Consider the following 11,434-nt stretch of genomic DNA (forward strand, 5'->3'; position numbering starts at 1 on the left):
ATGTCACATAATGTCCATCGGTCCAGAACAATTAACATAGAAGCTGAAATATAGAATCATAGAATGGTTACAGCACAGAAGGAGGCCATTCAGCCCTTCGAGCCTGTGCCGGCTCTCTGCAACAGCACTTCAGCTAGTCCCACACCCCTGCCCTTTCCCCGTAGCCCTGCAAAAATGTTTCCCTCAGATACTTAACCAATTCCCTTTTGAAAGCCACGATTGAATCTGCCTCCACCACCCTTTCAGGCAGTGCATTCCAGATCCTAACCACTTGCTGTGTAAAAAAAAAAAATCCTCATGTTGCCTTTGGTTCTTTTGCCAATCACCTTGAATCTGTGTCCTCTGGTTCTCGACCCTTCTGCCAATGGGAACAGTTTCTCTCTATCTACTCCGTCTAGACCCCTCATGATTTTGAATACCGCTATCAAATCTCCTCTCAACCTTCTCTACTTCTAAGGAGAACAACCCCAGCTTCTCTTGTCTATCCATGTAACTGACGGCCCTCATGCCTGGAATCATTCTTGTAAATCTGTTCTGCACCCGCTATAAGGCCTTCACATCCTTCCTAAAGTGCAGTGCACAGAATTAGACACAATACTCTAGTTGAGGCCAAACCAGTGTTTTATAAAGGTTCATCATAACTTCCTTGCTTTTGTATTCTGTGCCTCTATTTATGAATCCTGTATGCTTTTTAAACCACTTTCTCAACCTGCCCTGCCACCTTCAACGATTTGTGCACGTAAACCCCCAGGTCTCTCTGTTCATGCACCCCCTTTAGGATTGTACCCTTTAGTTCATATTGCCTCTCCTCATTCTTCCTACCAAAATGTATCACTTCGCACTTTTCTGCATTAAATTTCATCTACCACAAGTCAGCCCAATTCAACAGCCTGTCCATGTCTTCTTGAAGTCTATCACTATCTTCCTCACTGTTCACTATACTTCCAAGTTTTGTATCATCTGCAAATTTTGAAATTGTGCCTTGTCCAAGTCATTAATATATATCAATAAAAGCAGTGGTCCTGGATCCTAGAACCTGGGGAACACCACTTGTATACCTTCCTCCAGTCTGAAAATTAACCGTTCATCACTGCTCTCTGCTTCCTGTCACTTAGCCAATTTCGTATCTAACACTGTCCCTTTTATTCCATGGACTTCAACTTTGCTGGCGAGCCTATTATGTGGCATTTTATAAGCGCCTTTTGGAAGTCCATATACACCACATCAACCACATTGCCCTCATCAATACACTCTGTTAACTCATCAAAAAAAAATCGATCAAGTTAGTTAAAGACGATTTGCCTTTAACAAATCCGTGCTGGCTTTCCTTAATTAATCCACACATGTCCAAGTGACTGTTAATTTTGTCCCTGATTATCGTTTCTGAAAGCTTCCCCACTACCAAGGTTAAACTGACTGGCCTGTAGTTGCTAGATTTATTCTTACACCCTTTTTTGATCAATTCTCCAGTCCTCTGCCACCACCCCCGTATCCAAGGAGGATTGGAAGATTATGGCGAGTACCTCTGCAATTTCCTCCTTAACCTCCCTCACCATCCTAGGATGCATCCCATCCGGTCCTGGTGACTTATCGACTTTAAGTACAGACAGCCTTTCTAGTACCTCTTCCTTATCAATTTTTATTTCATCCAGTATCTCAACGACCTCCTCTTTCACTATGACTTTGGCAGCATCTTCTTCCTTGGTGAAGACAGATACAAAGTACTCATTTAGTACCTCGGCCATGCCCTCTGCCTCCATGCGTAGGTCTCCTTTTTGTTTTCTAATCGGCCCCACCCTTCCTCTTACTAACCGTTTATTATTTATATGGCTATAGAAGACTTTTGCATTCCCTTTTATGTTAGCTGCCAATCTATTCTCATACTCTTTGCCCCTCTTATTTTCTTTTTCACTTCCCCTTTTTTCTATATTCAGCATAATTCTCAACCTGACATCTGTCATATGTGCTCTTTTTCTGCTTCATCTTACCCTCTATCTCTTTTGTCATCCAGGAAGTTCTGGCTTTAGTTGCCCTACCTTTCCCCCACGTGGGAATGTACCTCGACTGTACCCGAATCATCTCCTCTTTAAAGACAGCCCATTGTTCGATTACAGTTTTGTCTGCCAATCTTTGATTCCAATTTACCCGGGCCAGATCCGTTCTCAACCCACTGAAATTGACCTTCCTCCAATTAAGTATTTTTACTCTAGATTGCTCCCTGTCCTTTTCCATACTTAATCAAAACCTTATGAGACTGTGATTATTGTTCCCTAAATGTTCCCCGACTGACACTTGCACCACTTGACCCACCTCATTGCCGAGAACCAGATCCGGCAATCCCTCCTTCCTTGTTGGGCCGGAAACGTACCAATCAAAAGTTCTCCTGAACACACTTCAGAAATTCTTCCCCCTCTCTGCTCTTTACACTATTATTATCCCAGCCATGAGTAGGATAATTGAGGTCCCCCATTATTACTACTCTATAGTTCTTGCAATTCTCTGTAATTTCCCTGCAAATTTGCTCCTCTACATCTTTCCCACTAGTTGGTGGCCTATAGAATATGCACCTAGTAGTGTAATGGCACCTCTATTATTTCTTAAATCTAACCAAATAGATTCTGTCCTTGACCCCTCCAGGACATCCTCTCTCTCCAGCACTGTAATATTCTCCTTAACCAATACTGCCACCCCATCTCCTTTCTTTCCTTCCCTATCTTTCCTGAACACCTTATATCCAGGAATATTTAAACCGAATCCTGCCCTTTTTTGAGCCAGGTCTCTGTTATCGCCACAGCATCATATTCCCATGTGGCTATTTGTGCCTGCAGCTCATCAACCTTATTCACCACACTTTGTGCATTTACACACATGCACTGTAAACATGTCTTAGACCTTCTTGTATTCTCTCTTAATCTGACCCCACCTAATACCTTACTGTTTCTTACTCTAGTGCTATCTGTCTCTCCCAATCCTTTGTTCACTTTGTTTCTCCTTTCTACTGCTACATCCTGATGGCCATCCCCCTGCCAAATTAGTTTAAACCCTCCCCAACAGCACTAGCAAACCCCCCTTCGAGGACATTGGTTCCGGCCCTGTTGAGGTGCAACCCGTCCGACCAGTACAGGTCCCACCTCCCCCAGAACTGGTCCCAATGTCCCAGGAATCTGAGGCCCTCCCTTCTGCACCATCTCTCCAGCCACGCATTCATCTGCTCTATCCTCCTATTCCTATACTCACGAGCTCCTGACACACTACCTTTGTGGTCCTGCTTTTTGATCTCTTTCCTTGCTCCCTAAAATCTGCCTGCAGGACCTCATCCCTTTTTCTACGTATATCGTTGGTACCGATATGAACCATGACCTCTGGCTGTTCACCCTCCCCCCTCAGAATGTTCTGAAGCCGCTCAGTGACATCTTTCACCCTGGCACCAGGGAGGCAACATACCATCCTGGAGTCACATCTGCGGCCACAGAAACGCCTGTCTGTTCCCCTAACTATCGAATCTCCTATCACTATTGCATTCCCGATCTTCCTCCTTCCCCCCGCCCCCCCCCCCGCAGTACAGCTGAGCCACCTGTGGTGCCGTGGACTTGGCTCTGGCTGTACTCCCCAGAGGAACCATCGCCCTCACCAGTATTCACTGGTTGGAGCGTGAGATGCACTCAGGAGTCCTGCACTACCTGCCTGGTCCTCCTTGTCTGTCTGGTCACCCATTCCCACTCTGCCTGCACACTCTTACGCTGTGGGGAGACCACCTCCTGATACGTGCTATCCACGAAGCTCTTAACCTCACGGATGCACCACAGTGACACCAGCTGCTACTCAAGCTCTGAAACCCGGAGCTCGAGCTCCTCCAGCCGATGACACTTTCTGCACGTGGTTGTCCAGGACACGAGAAGCATCCTGGATTTCCCACATGACACAGGATGTGCATTCCGCAGGACTGAGGTGCCCTGCCATGCCTCTATTTATTCGACTATTAACTAACTTACAGAAATAAAAGTCAGACCTACCTTTATCTCAGGCCGCTTCTCTTGCTCTCTTAATTAAAGTCTTTATTCACACAATTATCTATAGTTATATTAATTCGTTTATCTAGTTAGAGAGAATAAAATGCAAACACTCGCCCACCAGTCACCTACCTGCAGTCCTGTGATGTCACTCCTTGCCTTTGCTGCTCTTTTGGAATTCGGCAGATTTGTACCTGCCGTCTCCGGTGCTGCCGACTCCTTTCAGGTCCGCTATCCTCGGCCTCCCGCGCTCTTTATCCCCTGCCTTCTCCGGTGCTGCCGACTCCTTTCAGGTCCGCTGTCCTCGGCCTCCCGCGCTCTTTATCCCCTGCCTTCTCCGGTGCTGCCGACTTCTTTCAGGTCCGCTATCCTCGGCCTCCCGCGCTCTTTATCCTCTGCCGTCTACGGTGCTGCCGACTCCTTTCAGGTCCGCTGTCCTCGGCCTCCCGCGCTCTTTATCCCCTGCCTTCTCCGGTGCTGCCGACTCCTTTCAGGTCCGCTGTCCTCGGCCTCCCGCGCTCTTTATCCTCTGCCTTCTCCGGTGCTGCCGACTCCTTTCAGGTCCGCTGTCCTCGGCCTCCCGCGCTCTTTATCCTCTGCCTTCTCCGGTGCTGCCGACTCCTTTCAGGTCCGCTGTCCTCGGCCTCCCGCGCTCTTTATCCTCTGCCTTCTCCGGTGCTGCCGACTCCTTTCAGGTCCGCTGTCCTCGGCCTCCCGCGCTCTTTATCCTCTGCCTTCTCCGGTGCTGCCGACTCCTTTCAGGTCCGCTGTCCTCGGCCTCCCGCGCTCTTTATCCTCTGCCTTCTCCGGCGCTGCCGACTCCTTTCAGGTCCGCTGTCCTCGGCCTCCCGCGCTCTTTATCCTCTGCCTTCTCCGGCGCTGCCGACTCCTTTCAGTTCCGCTGTACTCGGCCTCCCGCGCTCTTTATCCTCTGCCTTCTCCGGCGCTGCCGACTCCTTTCAGGTCCGCTGTCCTCGGCCTCCCGCGCTCTTTATCCTCTGCCTTCTCCGGCGCTGCCGACTCCTTTCAGGTCCGCTGTCCTCGGCCTCCCGCGCTCTTTATCCTCTGCCTTCTCCGGTGCTGCCGACTCCTTTCAGGTCCGCTGTCCTCGGCCTCCCGCGCTCTTTATCCTCTGCCTTCTCCAGTGCTGCCGACTGCTTTCAGGTCCGCTGTCCTCGGCCTCCCGCGCTCTTTATCCTCTGCCTTCTCCGGTGCTGCCGACTCCTTTCAGGTCCGCTGTCCTCGGCCTCCCGCGCTCTTTATCCTCTGCCTTCTCCAGTGCTGCCGACTCCTTTCAGGTCCGCTGTCCTCGGCCTCCCGCGCTCTTTATCCTCTGCCTTCTCCAGTGCTGCCGACTCCTTTCAGGTCCGCTGTACTCGGCCTCCCGCGCTCTTTATCCTCTGCCTTCTCCGGTGCTGCCGACTCCTTTCAGTTCCGCTGTACTCGGCCTCCCGCGCTCTTTATCCTCTGCCTTCTCCGGGGCTGCCGACTCCTTTCAGGTCCGCTGTCCTCGGCCTCCCGCGCTCTTTATCCTCTGCCTTCTCCGGCGCTGCCGACTCCTTTCAGGTCCGCTGTCCTCGGCCTCCCGCGCTCTTTATCCTCTGCCTTCTCCGGCGCTGCCGACTCCTTTCAGGTCCGCTGTCCTCGGCCTCCCGCGCTCTTTATCCTCTGCCTTCTCCAGTGCTGCCGACTCCTTTCAGGTCCGCTGTCCTCGGCCTCCCGCGCTCTTTATCCTCTGCCTTCTCCGGCGCTGCCGACTCCTTTCAGGTCCGCTGTCCTCGGCCTCCCGCGCTCTTTATCCTCTGCCTTCTCCGGTGCTGCCGACTCCTTTCAGTTCCGCTGTACTCGGCCTCCCGCGCTCTTTATCCTCTGCCTTCTCCGGCGCTGCCGACTCCTTTCAGTTCCGCTGTACTCGGCCTCCCGCGCTCTTTATCCTCTGCCTTCTCCGGTGCTGCCGACTCCTTTCATGTCCGCTGTACTCGGCCTCCCGCGCTCTTTATCCTCTGCCTTCTCCGGTGCTGCCGACTCCTTTCAGTTCCGCTGTACTCGGCCTCCCGCGCTCTTTATCCTCTGCCTTCTCCGGGGCTGCCGACTCCTTTCAGGTCCGCTGTCCTCGGCCTCCCGCACTCTTTATCCTCTTCCTTCTCCGGGGCTGCCGACTCCTTTCAGGTCCGCTGTCCTCGGCCTCCCGCGCTCTTTATCCTCTGCCTTCTCCGGTGCTGCCGACTCCTTTCAGTTCCGCTGTACTCGGCCTCCCGCGCTCTTTATCCTCTGCCTTCTCCGGGGCTGCCGACTCCTTTCAGGTCCGCTGTCCTCGGCCTCCCGCACTCTTTATCCTCTGCCTTCTCCGGGGCTGCCGACTCCTTTCAGGTCCGCTGTCCTCGGCCTCCCGCGCTCTTTATCCTCTGCCTTCTCCGGGTCTGCCGACTCCTTTCAGGTGCCATAAACTTTTTAAAAAATTATTATTTTAAAAACATGTGATTCTTAATCATATTAGTGGAAACATTTAACATTCCACAAATATAAAATTAGCTTTTCAGGGTCAGAACTGTTGTTCAGCTGTCAAAACCGAGTTACACCTCTTTCAACAAGGCTTAACTTCTTTGGGGGCGGGGTATTTTACAGCGATATTCCAGCGTAATAGGGGAAGTTTTCGTCCTTCAGTCTGATTTCAATTGAATTGGCTATGGGGAGTTCCACAGCACAACCTGTGGCGGGGCAGGGAATGATTGACTGCAACTTCAGGATTTCCGCGTTTATCTGCGCATCCTGAAGTTGCTGTCAGTTTCAGAGGGGTAATGACAGCGAACGCTGACAGTTTCATTATCATTACCGCCACAAAATCTGGGCCATTATCACCTGTGCTATAGCACATCTTATTTCCTAGCTTTCCTCCCAATCCAGTGACCGTTTACTTGTAGTGATAGCCGTGTTACACAGAATGACCCATGAGCTCAAAATGCTGCAACCTATTGGAGGCAGAGTACATTCCCAGTGACTCTGGAATGGAGCATTTTCAGTAACCAACGGCAGTCTGAGTAAGAGTGGCCAACATTACTTTTGGCGGTAATGGAGAAAAAAAATGGTTAACGGCGTTAGTGCAGAAATTGCCCTGATGTATTGCAGAATAAGGCCAAAACTGGGGAGAATGTCGAGGAACCAACTCGGGAACAGGCTATATTGGACTGGGTACTGTGCAATGAGAAGGGACTAATCAGTAATCTTGTTGTACGGGGACCCTTGGGTCAGAGCGATCATAACATGATCGATTTCTCACTCGAAATGGAGAGCGAAGAAATTGACTCAGAGACTAAGGTCCTGAATTTAAACAAGGGGAATTATGATGCCATGAGACGGGAACTGAGTAGGTCTGATTGGACAACGTTCCTGGGAGGACTGGAGGTAGATAAACAATGGCAAACATTTAAAGATAGAATGACAAAATTGCAAAAATTGTTTATACCAATCTGGCATAAAAGGAAATCTAAAAAGGTGACTCAACCGTGGATAACAGGGGAAATTAGAGACAGCATAAAATCCAAAGATAGGGCGTATAAAATAGCCAAAAAAAGCGCCAGAGCGGAAGATTGGGAACAGTTTAAGATAGAGCAAAGGAGGGCAAAGGGCATAATCAAGAGGGGCAAAATAGCTTACGAAAACAAGCTGGCGGAAAATATAAAAACTAACTCCAAAAGCTTTTATAAGTATATCAAAAGGAAAAGACTGGTGAAAACCAAAGTTGGTCCATTGCAGTCAGATACGGGGGAATATATAATGGGAAATAAGGAAATGGCAGATCAACTAAATGCATACTTTGGGTCAGTCTTTACGAAGGAAGACACAAAAAACCTCCCTGGGATATCGGGAAAAATAGGGACATTGGCAAAGGAGGAACTGACGCAAATCAATATCTCTAAGGATATGGTGTTAAGGAAGCTAAAGGGATTGAAGGTGGACAAATCCCCAGGGCCTGATAACATGCATCCTAGGGTACTGAAGGAGGTGGCCCTAGAGATAGCGGATGCACTAAGGATGATTTTTCAGAATTCATTAGACTCGGGAACAGTGCCGATGGATTGGAGGGTAGCTAACGTTACCCCACTATTCAAAAAGGGGGGTAGGGAAAAAGCAGGTAATTACAGACCTGTAAGCCTTACATCAGTTGTGGGCAAAATGCTGGAGTCCATCATTAAGGATGAAATAGCGGAGCACTTAGCAAATGGGGACAGGATAGGACAGAGTCAACATGGATTTACAAAGGGTAAATCGTGCTTGACTAATCTATTGGAATTTTTTGAGGGAGTAACTGGTAGAATAGATGGGGGAGAGCCAGTAGATGTGGTGTACCTGGACTTCCAAAAGGCCTTCGATAAGGTCCCACATAAAAGATTAGCATGGAAAATTGAGGCTCATGGGATAAAGGGGAAAGTTTTGGCGTGGATAGGGAACTGGCTGTCAGATAGAAAACAGAGAGTTGGAATAAACGGCTCATTTTCTGAATGGCAGGCAGTAACAAGTGGGGTACCACAGGGATCTGTCCTGGGCCCCCAGCTGTTCACAATTTACATTAATGACCTGGATCAGGGAGTCGGATGCAGCATTTCCAAATTTGCAGACGACACTAAACTAGGAGGGGGGGTGGGCTCAGAGGAAGAGACCAGGAAGCTCCAGAGCGATTTGGACAGACTGGGCGATTGGGCGGATAAATGGCAGATGCACTATAATGTGGACAAGTGCGAAGTTATCCACCTTGGGTGCAGGAACGGGAGGGCAAATTATTATTTAAATGGCAATAGATTGGGAGAGGGGGAAGTACAGAGAGACCTGGGTGTTCTTGTACACCAGTCACTGAAGGCGAGCATGCAGGTGCAACAGGCGGTCAAGAAGGCAAACGGTATGCTGGCCTTCATAGCAAAAGGGTTAGAATACAGGAACAGGGATACCTTGCTGCAGCTGTACAGGGCACTGGTGAGACCACACCTCGAGTACTGTGTACAGTTTTGGTCGCCTCATCTGAGGAAGGATGTTCTTGCCATGGAGGGGGTGCAGCGGCGATTCACCAGGCTGATACCAGGAATGGCGGGAATGACCTATGAGGAGAGACTATGTAGTTTAGGGATGTACACACTGGAGTTTAGAAGATTGAGAGGGGACCTCATAGAAGTGTATAAAATTCTGACAGGTCTAGACAGACTGGATGCAGAAGGAATGTTTCCCTTGGCGGGTGAGAACAGAACTAGAGGACATAATTTAAGGATAAGGGCTAAACCATTTAGGACAGAGATGAGGGGGAATTTCTTCACTCAGAGAGTGGTGAACCTGTGGAACTCATTGCCACAGAGGGCAGTGTACGCCAGCTCATTAAATATATTTAAGAGGGAATTAGATATATTTCTACGGGCAAAAGGGGTTAAGGGTTACGGAGAGAAGGCGGGGACGGGATACTGAATTAAAGGATCAGCCATGATCTCATCGAATGGCGGAGCAGGCACGAAGGGCCGAATGGCCTACTCCTGCTCCTATCTTCTATGTATCTATGTATCTCATTTTGAGATTTTTGACTATTTGTCCCAGGAGAGATTTTGGATTCATTTTTATTAAGGTGTGGTATTAAATTTAATTCATCTCACCAAAAGATTAAATCCACACAAAATATCCTGCTTCTGGGAATGCAGATTAGATCCAGTTGAAGCGTATGTACAAGATGGTGTTTCTTGCATACTATAACAGTTCAAAATGGGATTCATTAAGACAATCTATTGACATTGACACGTAATAAGTTGGAAGGGCTTCATTCATGTAAGTTTAGCTTGCAGGGAGCCACACCTAGGCGGGCGGTAGCAGGTTCAGTTAGTGGATCAATTGGCCAGACTGTAAGCTGGAGAAGGCTGAGGCTTTAGCTTCCCATCCAGCTGTGATACAGACTGGAAAAAAAATTGTAGTGGAGACAGTCAGTGAGGCAGAGAACTGTCTTCTTGCTAAGTTTTAAGCCAGTCAGTTTAGTGAATACCGAGTTGTAAAAATGAAGCTAGGCCTGTATTGGGCTAATTATGCTTCATTTGTTATTTTTGGTATTGCAAGGAGTGATGGGAATTAGATGGCATTTCACTGAAAACTGTATTCTCTTCATTCATATATTACTTGTAAAATAAACCAGTTAGTTAGTTAGTTTACAATTGGCCACTCCTTACCAGGGTGCTCGTTGATTGTCCTTCTGGAAGATAGGAGAAACACATGAGCACACATGCGAGATTACAAAACACAGTGCACATAACAAGCAGTTTTGATGTAACGATCCCTGGGTCACACTATTGTATGACTAGATATTGGCAACCTGTTCATAAGCGATGTGGGTGTCTACTTACAGGATCGTCTGACAACACTGAATCCAAGGGAATATCTAGTGTAGACCCAAATTTCTAAAGGGGAGCTTGGGCTTTTCATGGTGTGGGTTCATCACCATAAAAGGGAGAAATTAGTTAAAGAGGAATCTTGCGATGGAAACAAAGAAAAAGGTAATTAAAAATGAGGGAGTTCCGCTATAATGGGTAAAATACAGTCATTGTGATCTATCTGTTTTGGAGGGTATGTCTCAACCAAACTCTGTTTTTCAGTCACGAGCAACGTTCCAAGACAGGATCACTTCAAGCAATTCCAAGAGGTTGGAATATCAGCAGTGTTTCCAAGATGGGCAGAAGCTCTTCGTCTGCTCTGAGTGTGGAAAGAGCTTCAACCAAAACTCTCACCTCCGATTACACCAGGTGGTCCATACAGGAGAGAAGCCTTTCAAATGTCCCATCTGTGGAAAGGACTTCAATCACCCATCCAACCTCCGCAGGCACGAGGGGACACACACAGGAGAGAAACCATTTCAGTGCCCAACTTGTGGGAAGAGTTTTAATGACTCCTGCAGGCTCTGCAGACATGAGGGCATGCACACTGGAGAGAAGCCATTCAAGTGTTACATAGAAACATAGAAGATAGGAGCAGGAGTAGGCCATTCAGCCCTTCGAGCCTGCTCCGCCATTCAATGAGATCATGGCTGATCATCCAAATTCAGTACCCTGTCCCTGCCTTCTCCCCATATCCCTTGATCCCTTTAGCCTTAAGAAATATATCCAACTCTTTCTTGAATATATTTAATGAACTGGCCTCCACTGCCCTCTGTGGCAGAGAATTCCACAGGTTCACCACTCTCTGGGTGAAGAAATTCCTCCTCATTTCAGTCCTAAATGGCTTACCCCTTATCCTTAGACTCTGACCCCTGGTTCTGGACTCCCCCGCCATCAGGAACAGCCTTCCTGCATCTAGTCTGTCCAGGCCTGACAGAATTTTATAGGTTTCGATGAGATCCCCTCTCAATCTTCTAAACTCCAGTGAGTATAAGCCCAATTGACACAATCTCTCCTCGTACGTCATTCCTG

General features: G+C 48.4%; 1 protein-coding gene across 1 annotated transcript in view; it reads left to right on the forward strand.

Moving 5' to 3' along the window:
- LOC147123596 (uncharacterized) overlaps window positions 1–10,987 on the forward strand; it is a 57,226-nt gene extending 46,239 nt beyond the window's left edge. The window contains exon 6 of the mRNA XM_085966555.1: window positions 10,625–10,987. Within this exon, the coding sequence (XP_085822681.1) occupies window positions 10,625–10,987 (363 nt within the window). The remainder of the gene's footprint in view (window positions 1–10,624) is intronic.
- The last annotated feature ends 447 nt before the right edge of the window (window positions 10,988–11,434 follow it).

Source organism: Somniosus microcephalus, chromosome 2 (assembly GCF_052327205.1).
Source record: "Somniosus microcephalus isolate GS21.2 chromosome 2, FLI_Smic_1.0, whole genome shotgun sequence".
Lineage (NCBI taxonomy): Eukaryota > Metazoa > Chordata > Chondrichthyes > Squaliformes > Somniosidae > Somniosus > Somniosus microcephalus.